The sequence below is a fragment of the Dipodomys spectabilis genome, unplaced genomic scaffold, assembly GCF_019054845.1.
Source record: "Dipodomys spectabilis isolate Male_0828 unplaced genomic scaffold, ASM1905484v1 ptg000495l, whole genome shotgun sequence".
Taxonomy (NCBI): Eukaryota; Metazoa; Chordata; class Mammalia; order Rodentia; family Heteromyidae; genus Dipodomys; species Dipodomys spectabilis.
Window position 1 is genome coordinate 924,351 of NW_024871172.1, and position 15,084 is coordinate 939,434.

The 15,084-nt window shown below is 68.4% G+C and overlaps 2 protein-coding genes across 5 annotated transcripts; one reads left to right on the forward strand and one right to left on the reverse strand.

Annotated features, from left to right (window-relative positions):
* The first annotated feature begins 170 nt into the window (after positions 1-170).
* Positions 171-7,400, forward strand: Mroh6 (maestro heat like repeat family member 6). The gene is given in 15 exon segments (XM_042669456.1): positions 171-464; positions 1,390-1,542; positions 1,656-1,810; positions 2,544-2,661; positions 2,845-3,014; positions 3,086-3,223; positions 3,309-3,423; positions 3,528-3,599; positions 3,601-3,672; positions 4,109-4,282; positions 4,883-5,050; positions 6,462-6,581; positions 6,746-6,848; positions 6,964-7,029; positions 7,166-7,400. Coding segments are annotated over 15 exon segments (2,148 nt in total). The 3' UTR covers positions 7,396-7,400.
* A 2,870-nt stretch (positions 7,401-10,270) lies between these two features.
* Positions 10,271-14,757, reverse strand: Gsdmd (gasdermin D). Of its 4 annotated transcripts, none has more exons than XM_042669459.1 (11): positions 14,614-14,756; positions 13,824-14,044; positions 13,199-13,391; positions 12,586-12,754; positions 12,279-12,381; positions 11,950-11,985; positions 11,657-11,725; positions 11,383-11,555; positions 10,860-11,004; positions 10,705-10,778; positions 10,271-10,625 (listed from the first exon to the last, which is right to left on the reverse strand). In XM_042669459.1, the coding sequence occupies exons 2-11, from the start codon at positions 14,038-14,040 to the stop codon at positions 10,383-10,385; spliced, it is 1,422 nt and encodes a 473-aa protein (XP_042525393.1). In that variant the 5' UTR covers positions 14,041-14,044; positions 14,614-14,756; the 3' UTR covers positions 10,271-10,382. The 4 variants fall into 4 exon arrangements, with proteins under 4 accessions (XP_042525393.1, XP_042525391.1, XP_042525394.1 ...); XM_042669457.1 differs by having other exon boundaries at positions 11,950-12,003; positions 14,614-14,755; XM_042669460.1 differs by lacking the exon at positions 11,657-11,725 and having other exon boundaries at positions 11,383-11,612; positions 14,614-14,757.
* Positions 14,758-15,084: the final 327 nt, after the last annotated feature.

Consider the following 15,084-nt stretch of genomic DNA (forward strand, 5'->3'; position numbering starts at 1 on the left):
CACCTCTGTTTTCTCAGCACTCCTGACACAAGCCCATACACTCATGCACGCCAGCACCCACCCACACACGCACGCCACCACGCTGGTCCAGGGGCTCGCCCAGGGCTGGCTTCTAGGTCAGACCTGGATACTACTTCCTGGAGGAGCAGGGCAGGCGCTGGGGCCGCACCATGGCTGGGGGGGTGTGGGCCCGGGGCAGGAGCCGGGGAGCCCCTGTAGGGGCTCTAACCTTGACGGCTCTGGCTGAAGGGATCTGTGCTAGCCGCGGGCAGGCCTCTCCACCCGCTTCTACGGGCCTTCAGCCCCAGCCTGGGGAGCTTGAACCCCAGGCTGAGCTCCAGGCACAGCCACCTGCCGGCTCTGGAGATGCGGATGTAGATGCTGCTGTGGCGACCCCCACAGCAGGCAGTGAGCCTTGCTCCCCGCCCAGCGCCCAGGATCCAGCCCCTGAGGGCCCCTACCAGGTGAGCACCGGGAGCAGGTGCCGTGGGGACAGGCTGCTCACAGGGACATTAGAAAAATGAGGGGTGCCAGGGCCGGGGGAGGGGTGCCAGGGCTGGGGGAGGGACTGGAGGGGGCTGGGGGGATACCAGGGCTGGGGGAGAGGCTGGAGGGGGCTGGAGGGGACTAGTGGGGGTATATCAGGGCTGGGGGAGAGGCTAGAGGGAGCTAGTGGGGGTACCAAGGCTGGGGGAGGGGCTGGAGGGGACTGGTGGGGGTACCAGGGCTGGAGGAGGGGCTGGGGAGAGGGCCAGGGCTGGGGGGAGGGGCTGGGGGGTACCAGGGCTGGGGGAGGAGCTGGAGGGGGCTGGAGAGAGGGCCAGGGCTGGGGGGAGGGGCTGGAGGGGGCTGGTGGGGGTACCAGGGCTGGAGGAGTGGCTGGGGAGAGGGCCAGGGCTGGGGGGAGGGGCTGGAGGGGGCTGGAGAGAGGGCCAGGGCTGGGGGGAGGGGCTGGAGGGGGCTGGTGGGGGTACCAGGGCTGGAGGAGTGGCTGGGGAGAGGGCCAGGGCTGGGGGAGGGGCTGGAGGGGGCTGGAGAGAGGGCCAGGGCTGGGGGGAGGGGCTGGAGGGGGCTGGTGGGGGTACCAGGGCTGGAGGAGTGGCTGGGGAGAGGGCCAGGGCTGGGGGGAGGGGCTGGAGGGGACTAGTGGGGGGTACCAGGGCTGGGGGGGGTACCAGGGCTGGGGGGGTTGAAGGGGGCTGGTGGAGGTACCAGGGCCGGGGGAGGGGCTGGAGGGGGCTGGTGGGGTGCCAGGGCTGGAGGAGGGATGGGAGAGTCAATGGGCTGTGAGCAGAGCAGGGACTTGGGGTTTTGCTGTACGGGATGGGAAGGCAGGGGCTGGGGGAGGCAGGTTTGGGGAACCTCATACATCCCCCTACCCTGCCCTAGGCCCCCCAGGGACCCTGGGAGGAAGGAGCCCTGGCGGACCTCGCAGTCTACACGGCCGCCTGTCTGGAAGAGGCTGGCTTTGCCGGGACCCAGGCGACGGCGCTCAGCCTGACCTCAGTCCTCGAGGCTCGTGGGCAGCGACTGGAGGACCAGGTCAGCCGCTGCCTGAACCCTGAGGGTCCCGGCCGGGGGGGGGAGGGTGGGCTGCTGGCTGAGGGCCCCTTCCAGGGTGTGGGCCTGATCACTGATGTCTCCCCCTCCCCCAGGTGCATGCCCTGGTGCGCGGGCTGCTGGCACAAGTGCCCAGCCTGGCAGAGGGGAGGCCCCGGCGCGCAGCCCTGCGGGTGCTGAGTGCACTGGCCCTGGAGCACGCGCGGGACGTGGTGTGTGCACTGCTGCCGCGCTCGCTGCCCCTGGACTGGTAACCCGCACACATGCATGCCATCCCCGCTGCTGCATGCGGCCCAGCCGCTTCCTTCCCCCTTCCCGCTTGGCTGTCAGACCTCAGGCTAGGAGCCAAGGAGCCCGATCCCCTCCCCCGCCCCTCCCCGCCTCCCACCTCACTTCGGGGTTGCCATGGAGACCAGCCTGGGCAGGGCAGGGCAGCTTTGGTGTTGGATGCTTTGGGCTCTGGTTAAATGTCCTAGAAGTTATCTTCACTTTAATTCTCTACGGTGATTCCCCCCCCCCCCCCCCCATCCTGGGACTTGATCCCAGGGCTTGCTAGTTGGCCATGAGCTTTTTTGCTCAAGACTAGTGCCCTACGGCTTGAGCCGCAGCTCCATTTCTGGTGTTTTGGTTTCGGTTTCCTGGTGGCTAATTGGAGATAAGAGTTCCACAGACTTTCCTGTCCCGCCTGGCTTTGAACTGGATCCTCAGATCTCACAGGTGTGAGCCACGGGCTCCCGCTGATGTTTTTAATGCCAGTTCTCTGGCCCCACTGGGTGCAGAGTGCCTTCCACGTGGACCCTGCTCTGTATCTGCCACCGCTGCCCCTGGTTTTCTGTGACTTGGGCGAGGGAAGCTCACAGTGTGGTTTACCTGTCCTTCCTCTTGTTAGTGTGTGGGGGCGGTCTTGGCTTCTCCCCGGCCCTGCAAGTGCTGTGCCTCTTACAGGGCCTCACGCGGCCTGTGCGTCCCCTCTCTGCCCCCAGGGCGGCTGCTGAGCTGTGGCGCAGCCTAAGCCGGAATCAGCGCGTGAACGGGCCGGTGCTGGTGCAACTTCTGTGGGCGCTGAAGGGCGTGGCAGGGGCGGAGCCTGAGGCACTGGCGGTGAGTGGTGGGCGTGGCCGGGGCGGGGCGGGGCCGCCAGGGTGCCGGTGAGTCAGGCCTCAGGTTGGAGATGGCGGGCATGCGCATTAGTCGTGCACACGCGGACTCCATCCCTTCGGTGGCTGCCCGCCGCTCCGGGGCCTGACGAGGCACCAGGCACAGCTTTTTAACACCTGCCCCCAGGCCACGCGTGCCCTCGGGGAGATGCTTGCGGTGTCTGGCTGCGTGGGAGCCACGCGAGGCTTCTACCCACACCTGTTGCTGGCGCTGGTCACGCAGCTGCACGAGCTGGCCCGCGGCGCCCGCTCCCCGGACAGCCCCGGCCGCCGGGGACCGCCCCACAGCCACGCCAGGTGAGAGGCACCCCCGGCCGGCGGGGCTGCCCGGCCGGCCGCAGGGCTCTGACCCGGCGCCGCCCCTCCAGCTGCACGGTGGAGGCCCTGAAGGCCCTGCTCGCGGGGGACGGGGCCCGCATGGTGGTCACCTGCATGGAGCAGGCCGGCGGCTGGCGGAGACTGGCGGGAGCACACACCCACCTGGAGGGCGTCCTGCTGCTGGCCAGGTGAGGGCCGCGAGCCGGGAAGGCCGGGGCGGCGGGGGCCGGGAGCAGCCCTGGGCGGAGGGCGACCTCTCCCTCGCCCACCCAGCGCCATGGTCGCCCACGCGGACCACCACCTTCGCGGCCTCTTCGCGGACCTGCTGCCCCGGCTGCGAAGCCCCGACGGCGCCCAGCGGCTCACAGCCATGGCCTTCTTCACCGGGGTGAGGCCCTCTCCCGGGAGCCGAGCGAGGGGTGTCCGTGTCCGGGACGCTGCGCGGGGCCGGCCTGCGGGGATCGTCGTGCGCTGACTCGGTGTCCCCGCCAGCTGCTGCAGAGCTGGCCTACGGCGCGGCTCCTGCGGGCCGACCTCGTCCTGGAGCGGCTTCGCGCGTGGCAGGGGGGACCCGGAGCCCACCGTGCGCTGGCTGGGCCTGCTGGGCCTGGGCCACTTCGCCCTCAACCGCGGGAAGGTGTGGAGGGGGGGGGAGGGGGCGGGGGCGGAGAGGGGTGGGGACGGGGCGGAGAGGGGCGGGGACAGAGCGGAGAGGGGCGGGGCGGGGTGGAGAGGGGCGGGGGCGGGACGGTGAGGGGCGGGGACAGAGCGGAGAGGGGCGGGGCGGGGCGGAGAGGGGTGGGGACGGGGCGGAGAGGGGCGGGGACAGAGCGGAGAGGGGCGGGGCGGGGCGGAGAGGGGCGGGGGCGGGACGGTGAGGGGCGGGGACAGAGCGGAGAGGGGCGGGGCGGGGCGGAGAGGGGTGGGGACGGGGCGGAGAGGGGCGGGGCGGAGAGGGGCGGGGGCGGGGCGGTGAGGGGTGGGGCGGGGCGGAGAGGGCGGGGCCGAGAGGGCGGGGCCGAGAGGGCGGGGCTGGGTCAGCCAGGAGCGGCTGCAAGTCCCTGTCCCCACAGGTGCGGCACCTGAGCGCCCTGCTGCCAGCGCTGCTGGGCGCCCTGGGCGAGGGCGACGCCCGGCTGGTGGGCGCCGCGCTGGGGGCCCTGCGGAGGGTCCTGCTGCAGCCGCGGGCGCCCGTGCGGCTGCTGAGCACCGAGCTGAGGCCGCGGCTCCCGCCGCTGCTGGATGACGTGAGCAGCTGCCCTAACCCCCCGTGCCCCTCCCCCCATGCTCCTTCCCCTCCCCCGTCTTGCTGCCCCCCCCCCGTCCTCCTGCCCCATCCTCCTGCCCCATCCTCCTGCCCCATCCTCCTGCCCCCTCCTCCTGCTCCATCCTCCTGCCCCCCATCCTCCTGCCCCCCATCCTCCTGCCCCCCATCCTCCTGCCCTCCCATCCTCCTGCCCCTGTCCTGCTTCCCCATCCTCCTGCCCCCCATCCTCCTGCCCCATCCTCCTGCCCCCCATCCTCCTGCCCCCGTCCTCCCGCCCCGTCCTCCTGCCCCATCCTCCTGCTCCCGTCCTCCTGCCCGGTCCTCCTGCCCGGTCCTCCTGCCCCATCCTCCTGCCCCATCCTCCTGCCCCCTCTTCCTGCTCCATCCTCCTGCCCCTTGCTGCCTCTGGGGAGCTGGTCTTTAGGCGCCCTGTCCCCCTCTGAGCTCTCCCCAGGCTTCTCCGCCTGGTGGGGTCTGGGCTCTATCCTCTCGCGGCCTTGCCCCCCCCCCCCTGGCCGTCCTGCCCAGGTGTGCACCTCCCACTGCGCCACACCGCCTGGTCGTGCCCTCCTTCCCGCAGGCCAGGGACGCGGTCCGCGCCTCGGCGGCCGGGCTCCTGGGCACCCTGGTGCGGCGGGGCCGGGGCGGGCTCCGGCTGGGCCTCCGGGGTCCCCTGCGGAAACTGGTGCTGCAGAGTCTGGTGCCGCTGCTGCTGCGCCTCCACGACCCGAGCCGGGACACTGCTGAGGTCAGCGTCCTGGGACCCTTCCGTCCTACCACACGGCCCCGCCCCTCCGTCCTACCCCACTCGGCCCCGCCCCTCCGTCCTACCCCACTCGGCCCCGCCCCTCCGTCCTACCCCACTCGGCCCCGCCCCTCCGTCCTACCCCACACGGCCCCGCCCCTCCGTCCTACCCTACACGGCCCCGCCCCTCCATCCTACCCCACTCGGCCCTGCCCCTCCGTCCTACCCCACTCGGCCCCGCCCCTCCGTCCTATCCTACACGGCCCCGCCCCTCCGTCCTACCCTACACGGCCCCGCCCCTCCGTCCTACCCCACTCGGCCCCGCCCCTCCATCCTACCCACACGGCCCCGCCCCTTCGTCCTATCCCACACGGCCCCGCCTCACACGGCCCTGCCCCTCCGTCCTACCCCACACGGCCCCGCCCCTCCACCCTACCCCACACGTCCCCGCCCCTCCGTCCTACCCCACACGGCCTCGCCCCTCCATCCTACCCACACGGCCCCGCCCCTCCGTCCTACCCCACACGGCCCCGCCCCTCCATCCTACCCACACGGCCCCGCCCCTCCGTCCTACCCCACACGGCCCCGCCCCTCCATTCTACCCCACACGGCCCCGCCCCTCCGTCCTACCACACGGCCCCGCCCCTCCATCCTACCCCACTCGGCCCTGCCCCTCCGTCCTACCCCACTCGGCCCCGCCCCTCCGTCCTACCCTACACGGCCCCGCCCCTCCGTCCTACCCCACACGGCCCCGCCCCTCCGTCCTACCCCACACGGCCCCGCCCCTCCGTCCTACCCCACTCGGCCCCGCCCCTCCGTCCTATCCCACACGGCCCCGCCCCTCCGTCCTACCCTACACGGCCCCGCCCCTCCGTCCTACCCCACACGGCCCCGCCCCTCCATCCTACCCACACGGCCCCGCCCCTCCGTCCTACCCCACACGGCCCCGCCCCTCCATCCTACCCACACGGCCCCGCCCCTCCGTCCTACCCCACACGGCCCCGCCCCTCCATCCTACCCCACACGGCCCCGCCCCTCCGTCCTATCCCACTCGGCCCCGCCTCTCCATCCTACCCACACGGCCCCGCCCCTCCGTCCTACCCCACACGGCCCCGCCCCTCCATCCTACCCACACGGCCCCGCCCCTCCGTCCTACCCCACACGGCCCCGCCCCTCCGTCCTACCCCACACGGCCCCGCCCCTCCGTCCTATCCCACTCGGCCCCGCCCCTCCGTCCTATCCCACACGGCCCCGCCCTGCCCACGGACCGCTTGGGCTCCCAGGTCCCTGATGCTCCCTTGGGCTGCTGTACACATCCCGGCCTGGGCTGTCTGGTCCTCCCGACCCCAGCCCCCTGCCCCATCATCACTTGCCACTTCCTGTCCCCCTCACTGTCCTCCCTTCTCCGTGCCAGAGCTCAGAGTGGACCCTGGCCCGCTGTGACCAGGCGCTCGGGTGGGGCCTGCTGGAGGAGGTGGTCACCGTGGCCCACTACGACAGCCCCGAGGCTCTGGGCCGCGTCTGCCACCGCCTGGTGAGCGAAGTGGGTGGAGGGGGGGCAGTGGGCTCCCTCCCCCACACCGAGCCTCCCGGTTGGCCGAACCTGTCACATTCCCTGCAGGCAGGTCCCCCCTGCAGCCCGCCTCCCCCCCCCCTCCAGTCCACCTTTCCACCTAGCATTGGCCCTCCTGTCTCCAGGTCCAGCGGTACCCCAGCCACGTGCCCCGCTTTCTGAGCCAAACCCAGGGCTACCTGCGAAGTCCGCAGGGCCCGCTGCGCCGGGCAGCTGCCATGCTCATAGGTGAGGCGGGCCTCGAGTTACCCTCCTGGTGGGAACTGGCCTGGTCCCTCCCAGTGGGGGCCTGGACCCAAGCTCAGCAGAATTCCCCCCCCCCCACCCCATTTGCCTTGGCCAGGCTTCCTCGTCTATTATGCCAGCCCCCGTGGAGTCCATGGGGATCTGCTGGACTCTCTGTTTCAGGGTAAGGACCAGACCTGCTGGAGTTTGGGGTCTTGGGGCAGAGTGGGTGGTGGACAAGGGGGGGTGTCCAGGGCGGGTGGATGGAGCAGGGTGTCCAGGGCACCCTCCCACCCTGTCTGAGCCGCCTCTCCCTGAAGACCTAGGGCAGCTGCAAAGGGACCCGGAGCCCGCAGTGGCCACAGCGGCTCAGGTGTCCGCCCAGCAGGTGGCGCTGCTGGCCCGGGCGCAGGGACGCACACACAGGCCCTGCCTCCTCCGCCTCTTGAAGCGGAGTCCGGGCCCAGCCCACCCCATGCCGCTCTACGCCGACAGTCCCTTCCAGCGACGGAGTCTGGCCGGCCGCTGGAGCTGCCCCCAGCCCCGCTGAACCTGGTGCCGTGACCAAACTCAAGTCATGGCTGGGGCTGTCGGCCCCCACGGATGCTATTTTCGGTGCCCACAGTGAACCTGCGGAAGAGGGGGACCCCCGAGGGCAGTCTGTGCCTGTGCCTGCTGCTGGACGCTGGCGCTTCTCGCTTGACCCCCCCTCCACAGGCCCCCACAGGGCGTGGCAGAGGGGCAGCCAGCTCCATTTCCCCTCGAGTTCGTCCTCTTGTCCCCTGCCAGGCGTGTCTCGTACCCTGGCTCGGGCCAGACCTGCTTGGACAGCGTCCATCTTCCAAACAGCTGTGGTGTGGCCCTGGGGAAGTTGGCGCTGCTCTGGGCTGCCTGACCCTCGCTGGGCCTCAGCCTCCCGCCTGGCCCGGTCCTCCCGTGACCTCCTTTCTGACCACACCGTCACCCACCACCCGCTCCTCCTCCGACAGCTGTCCTGCACTGGACCTCTGTGTGTGGGGGGCTCTTTCCTGCCCTTGCCTTCCATCCCCACTAACCCCATCCTCCCCTGCTGGTCACGCACGGACCACAGCCTTCTCTGAAGGCTGCCTGCCCCACAGCCCGGGCCACCTGAGCTGAGGCACAGAGCAAGCAGTCCACCCCACCACCACCCAGTGCACCGTGCAGGGCAGAGTCGGGATGGATGCCCTGTAGAGTCGGGACAGATGGGCAGGAAGAGGCCCCCGTGGGCTGCCAAAGCCCTCAGCTCAGCCCTGCGGGTCACTGCCTAGAATGACTGCCCGGACACGCCCTCCCGCCCGCCCTCCTCCCAGCCTCCCACGCACACCGAAGCGTAGGGGCTGTGGGCCACACTGGGGCTCTGTGGGCACAGGAATGGGGTGCTTGGGCCAGGTACCTGACTACGCTTAGGCCGGCTGGGCTGGGATAACAAGTGGGTAGCAGGGTAACGGGCGGTGTGGAGGCCGCATTGAAGGCCAGGCGGCCCCCACGCTGGAGTGAGACAGGGGGGGAGGTACAGGAGGCACCGTGGACATGCGCGCTGCCCTTCAGCTCTCCAACTGCCCCCCTGTCCAAGGCACCCACAGACAGGACACCATCCAGCGCCTCCCCGAGGAGTATTTTCCCAAGAGAGAAGCAGCTTGTCTCCTCCTCTCAGTCCAGGGGTGAGCAAGGGAAGCCTCCTCTCCCACCAAGCACGGCTCCACTGCACCCCAGAGCAGCTGAATTGTCCAGTGGGGGCGCCCGGGGTGCTACAGGGCCTGCTACTCCTGACCGGTGCTGGTGTGGGAAGGAGGCGGCCCTGCCACCCCGCCTCCGCACTGCTTGGGAGCAGCACACTCTGTCTTCTGCAGCTGTGCAGAGCCGGGATGCGTGTTGCCCTATGGACCTGCCGCCACAGATAGCAGTCTGCCCTGTCGGCACTGGCCTTGGCCATGCCTCTGGCTGCCAGCCAGGGTGTGAGGTATTCTGCACTGGAATTCCAGACGAGTGGCAGGTGGTGCTGAGGCCGGGCCCCTCCACAGGAGAGCCAGGGCTGCGGCCTCCAGGCCTTCCTTGTAGGAGGTGCTGTGGTCACACCCTGCTGGTGTTCCCTTCTCCACGTAGGTCCTGCCAGGGAGCCAGCTGGCCTTCCTCCGGCTTCCAATAATCTAACATGGGCTCTGTCCCCCAGGGACCTCACTGGGGGTACCAGATCTGACGACCAACAGGTAGACCTTCCAGCAGGACCTGTCTGTAGCCTCGTGCTGCGGGTCTCGGCCCCAGACCCTGAGCAGCGGTGCCTGCTCACACAGTGCTTCCTGGGACCTGGCTGTTCCCTTCCATCCCACTCAGCCAGGTTTTGCTCTTAAGTCACAGGAAGTGTTTACAGAGAATTGTGGGTCTAAAATGTATTGACCTTCCTCACTATGTGAAGAGGCGAAGGTCTAGAAGGGTGCTCTTCCTCCTCTTCTTCATGTTGGCCCTGGGGCTTGAACTCAGGGCCTGGGTGCTGTCCTTGAGAGTTTTTGCTCAAAACCTGTTTTCTACCACTTGAGCCACAGCTCTACTTCCAGCTTTGTTGTTGTTGCTGCTGTTATTTATTGGAAATCAGAATTTCACAGACCCTCCCGCCTGGACTAGCTTTGAATTGTGGTCCTCAGATCTCGGGCTCCTGGGCAGCGAGGGTGACAGCCGTGAGCCACCCGCGCTCGGGCAGGGCCTTTGCTTCTGCCATCCCTTTTCCTAGCGTGTCTGGCAAGCTGCATATCCGGGTTGTACCCAGACAGCAGGGGGCGCTACTGCTCCCGCCACCTCCCGCCAAGCTGCGTGAGGCTGAGCTGCTCCGTGCAGGCGTACTAGGTCACCACAAAATAAAGACATCCTTCTCCTGTTGCGTCTTCTCTGCGCGGTTTGGGCATCCAGAGCACACTGGCCCATCACGACGCACGCCTCGCTCTGGACACGGGTTCCTGGGCGGCTGGACTCACCTGTGCTCTCACACCCGTTGGTTCCCAGGACCTGCCAGTGGGGGGGCAGGGCCCCTGCTCGGTGTTTGGGAACAGGCCCAGAGGCCTGCAGGCGCAGGGAGGCCCAGCTTGCCTCTCAAGGGCCACCATGGGGCCTGCGTGCTCCGAGCCTGCCAGCCACATTTAAGCACGCGCTGTGGGCAGGGGTGGCCTGCTCCCTCGGTGCACACCTGAGCCTGGTTGGGACTCATCCCCTATGCTGCTCTGTCTTTCTTAGACAGGGGGTGCAGGCCAGGCCCCAGCTCACACCAGCTCCCCTAGGCCTCAGGACCCGAGAGTGAGCAGCATGGACAGATGCCGGCTCTTGGTCCCATGTCTTTCCTGTTCCTGGGGGCACAGTCCCCCCTCTACCCTACCCCAGAGGCAGAGAACCCCTCAACACCTCAGCCGCCATTCTTTCCTTTGTATATCACATTTATTTTGTGTCTTCAGCTCCTGGCCTCATGGTGAACTGGCCCTGTGGTTGGCCAGACTCCGGCCTTCCTGGACTGGCAGAGTGCCGGGCATGCAGCTAGCACGGCTTCGGGCTCAGTCTCGACAGCAGTGCCAGGGAGGCGTAGAGGGCGCAGGCACGGCCCTGGGCCTGCGGCTCCCAGCGCACCTGAGGCGCGGGGACCTGCAGCGCCAGGCCGCACTCCTCCAGCAAGGCCCAGGCGGGTGCCTCCTCCCCCCAGCCCCTCCCGAGGAGGTCCGGGGGCAGGCTGACCACGCCTGGCATGTGCCACGGGGCACTCTGCTCCAGGACCTGCTCCACCTGCGGGGACAGGGTGTGGGTCACAGCCCGCCCTCCCCAAAGGCGCCCGGCCTGTCCAGTCCCCGCTGCGCCCCCTCACCAGCCGAAGCTGCTCCGGAAGGGTGTCCGTCTCCAGCGCCTCGGCCAGCAGCTGGTGCTGGCTCTCACTCAGCACTGCGGAGGGACAGGGTTCTGGAAAGCCCTGCAGGGAAGCACTGCGCCCCACCAGTCCCACACTGGCCCCCGGGGTCTCACCCATCAGAGCCCCGAGCAGGTAGAAGATGGGGGTGGCGAGTTCCTGTGCCAGCACTCGGGAGGGGAGTACCAGGTACTCCAGGATAGCACCTGCGGGGCCTTCCAGAGGCTCCACCTGCCCGCCGCAGCACAGGCCCTGGTCCAGCTGGGGTAAGGACGGGGTGAGCCCCGGCTGCCCGGCGGGCGCGGTGCACCGCTGGCTGTGCAGCACTCAGCACCCACCGAGGCCTCCAAGGCCTGTGCAGCACTCAGCACCCACCGAGGCCTCCAAGGCCTGTGCAGCACTCAGCACCCAGCACCCACCGAGGCCTCCAAGGCCTGTGCAGCACTCAGCACCCAGCACCCACCGAGGCCTCCAAGGCCTGTGCAGCACTCAGCACCCAGCACCCACCGAGGCCTCCAAGGCCTGTGCAGCACTCAGCACCCAGCACCCACCGAGGCCTCCAAGGCCTGTGCAGCACTCAGCACCCAGCACCCACTGAGGCCTCCAAGGCCTGTGCAGCACTCAGCACTCAGCACCCACCGAGGCCTCCAAGGCCTGCAGCGCTGGCTCATCCCGCAGGACCGCGCCCAGAGGCCCCAGCAGCTGCCGCTTCAGCTCGGCCTCCATGTGCTGCAGCTCCTCCGAGACAGCCTCCACCTCTGCCTGGAGACCCTGCAAGTCCTCAGTGACCACCCAGTCTTCAGGACACCCATCTGTGGGGACAGAGGACTGGCACTGCCTGGAGCACACAGGCCCCAGCCAGGAAGGGTCTGGAAAGATGAGAAAAGCCCGTGGGTGTTATGAGGGCACTGACCTGTCATGAGTCTGAAGGGGTTGCAGAAGGACATTAGCATGGTGGACAGGCGGCGGGCCCCAGCTTGGCCTGGGCAGCGGTGAGGAGGGGGGGAGGGAGGGCAGGAAGAGGGCTGAGGCGGCAGGAAGCCCGGCAGGCTGTGTGCCACCTGACCATTGCCTCTCTGTGCGTGTACATGGTGCCCACGCCTCAGGACGCTCCCTGGCCACCTGTGCGCTGAGTCCAGGAGAAGGCCTGGCCAAAAGAGCATGCTCCTCCTCCCGCCCGAGGGCCAGGCTGGGCCTCATCCTCACCTGTGGAGGGTGGTGGGAAGGTCGTCTTCCTCTCATCTGGGAAGAGGAGGATGTCTGACAGCAAGTAGGAGCAGATGGGGAGAGGCAGGTCACCCCCAAACCAGGTGAGGGCCTTCCCCAATCACCTATATGCCAGAGTCTGGAACATTCCACCACCCACCCATGCCCAGAGGTTGTACAGCCCCCCCCCCCAGCAGAGCCTGGCCAGTCACAGGCCTACTCAGGCCACAAAATCTGGGCCCCAGAGACATCTCTGGTGCCCCCCATCCTGTCCTGCTCACCCCAGAGCTACTGACCAGTGCCCACCCCCGTCCTGCCGTCCTGCTCACCCCAGTCATGGGTAATGACCAGCTGGGCCACTCGGAAGGCAAGGATGCTTTCTGCAGGGATGGACACCGTGTTCTTCTGGCTCAGGTGGCCCTGTCCCTCACCCTGAGAGATGGATGTGGGCTCAGGGCTGGACTCGGGGTACAGAGATGCATGCAGGGTGTGAAGGTGGGCTGGGTACTGGTGACAAATTTGCCCTCTGTGGGAGCCAGCCCACTGGCCAAGTGATCCGTGGGCTACTCCCGGGGGGGGGGCAGGGTTCGTGGCCAGCCCTGCCATCACTGCCTGGACCCCAGCCTGGCCACCAACCTGAAGGCACATGGCTGCACTCAGTATAAACTGGCCTGATCCCTCCTTCTTGTGAGTGCGGGTGACCTGCACCTCCTCCTGCGTCTGCAGCACCTCTGTCACCACGTACAAGTTGTCCCTGCGGCTTCTCAGTTGCTTCAAGATTTTGTGTTCCGGCTGCCGCAGGCGCCTGAAGGAAGATGACTGGGCCGTGCATGCCACAGCCCTGCTGCCCTCCCCCACCCCCCCGGCCTGCTGCCCTCCCCTCTGCCCTGCTAGCCCACGGGCTGAGTGGATGGCACCTCCATGAATCTGTAGGTACCAGGCATGGGCACCCTCCCCGAGCCCACCCAAGGGTGTCTGGGTAGGTATGGAGAAGAGGGATGAGGTTCACCAGGAAGCGGTGGGCAGGGTTACCCAGGGAGACTCATCGTCTCCTTCCACTCCCTGCAGCTCTGCCCATTCCTAAGCACTTGGACCCTGCCTGCGCCCCTTGGGCCCCAGGGCACAATCCTGCAAACCAAGCCTCATTACAACCTGCTGCCGGTGAGAGCTGCACAGCCCTGGGGCTCCCCAGGTTCTCAGGACTCAGTGGCCACCAGGGCCCTGTGTGCACATCCCCTTTGGGGCTCACCTCTCCTGGTGCATGGCTTCCCAGATGTTTGGGTCAACACGAAGTGTGCACACATTTATTGAGGTGCTAGAGCTGCCGGACACCGCGGCCCCGCCTGAGATCTTCCCTTGTCCCGGAGCTGCCAGCTCCACATTGCCCTTCAGCTCTCCGTCCACGTCATCGGAGAAGTGGAAGGGGCCATCGCGCTCTAAGTCTGAAGCAGAGACATGAGATCTGGTCCAACAGCTACTTGCCCCATCCACCTCTGTGGCAGTGGGCCTCTGGAAAGGGCCTTCCCAGTCCAGTGCTGGTGGCTCACGCCTGTCATCTGAACTACAGAGGAAGCTGAGATCCGAAGATCGTGATTCAAAGCCAGACAGGATAGGAAAGTCGGTGAGACTCTTATCTCTAACTTTCAAAAAAAAAGCTGGAAGTGGAGCTGGAAGGAGAGCACCAGCCTTGAGCAAAGAAGCTAAGCGACAGTTCCCAAGCCCTGAGTTCAAACCCCAACACTGGTGTACACACACACACACACACACACGGCTCTTCCTCTGGAGACAGGCCTGGTAAGCCACAGCTGGGACTGCTCCCCGCTGCCCCCACCCCATCCTCCCCGGCCCAGGGGCCTCTTCACCAGGTGGGGTACCTGGCTCAGGCGCATCAGGCTCCAGGATGTCCTTGATGGACAGGTTGACACTTGTGTACCGGGGCTTCCAGAACCAGGACCTGGAGGGCTTCTGGCTCACCAGGCAATAGGGCCGGAAGCCGGTGGAGCTGTGGAGGCTGTCCACGGGGATGAGCTTCCTGCTGTGGTCCAGCTCCCGGACCACACCCTGCACCACCCGCTCGAAGGTGGACGGCATGCTCCTGAGGGGGGCAGATGGCTGCCTTGGCACTCACACCTTGGACACCAGGCAGCCTGCCTCTCCCCCCGCACCAAAAGTGGCCAGAAACCCTTTGGCAGGCAGAGTTCTTGCCCTGCCCACTTCCCAGCACCCAAGGGAACTCAATGCCCTGGGGCCACGAACTCCCACTCCAAACTGGGGTGGCCAGCAGGGCCCATCATGGGGGCTGTGTCCTCTGGCCAGTGTTGGCGTCCCGGGCCACACCACCCACCCGGGCGGCGGCCCCCGCTGGGGAGGACACCAGGCTCCACCTCCGGGCCTGGTCTGCGGCTCTGAGCCGCTGGCCCAGGGCTGAGGCTAAATGAGGCCTAGGGGCCCGGCCCGGCCCGAGGGAAGGCGGATGGGCCGGGAAGGTACTTGGGGCCTTTGCGCGCCCTGGTTCCTGGAGAGCCCACCTCGGGCGGGCGCGGGGCCTCTCCGCGGCCGCAGCCGTCCGGCCTGGCCTTCCAGGAAGAGCCCGGCCGCGGGCCAGGCCGGAGGCGCGGGCGTGCGCTCGGAGGTGGGGACGCAGGGGACGAAGAGGGGGCTCACCGTGACCCCGTGACCGCCGGTGCCCCGACGCCTGGGCCCCCGAGGCGGAAGGGAGCAGGTGCGGCGTCTGCCCAGCTTGTGCGGCGCGCGCGTCCGGTGAGGCCGAGGGCGGCCGGACCCAAAAGTGAAACCGGGATCTGACGCAGCACCGCAGCCCGCCCACGCCGCCCTCCCCGGGCCCGCGCCCCCGCGCCCGGACCCCGCGCCCCCGCGCCCGGACCTCGCGCCCGCCCTCCCCAGGCTTCCAACCCGGACCCTGCGCGCAGTGCCCTCCCCAGACTCCTAACCCGGACCCTGCGCGCAGTGCTCTCCCCAGCCCCGCGCTCGGACCCCGCGCCCTCCCAGCCCTGCGCGGACGTCACAGTCTGAGTCTCTGCCGCTTGCTGGCCTGGTCCTTAAAACTGCACGGAAATCTGGTTTGTGTCTTAGACAGATCTGGGCCCGGCCAGGGCCTCACTGTGGCTCCTGGGG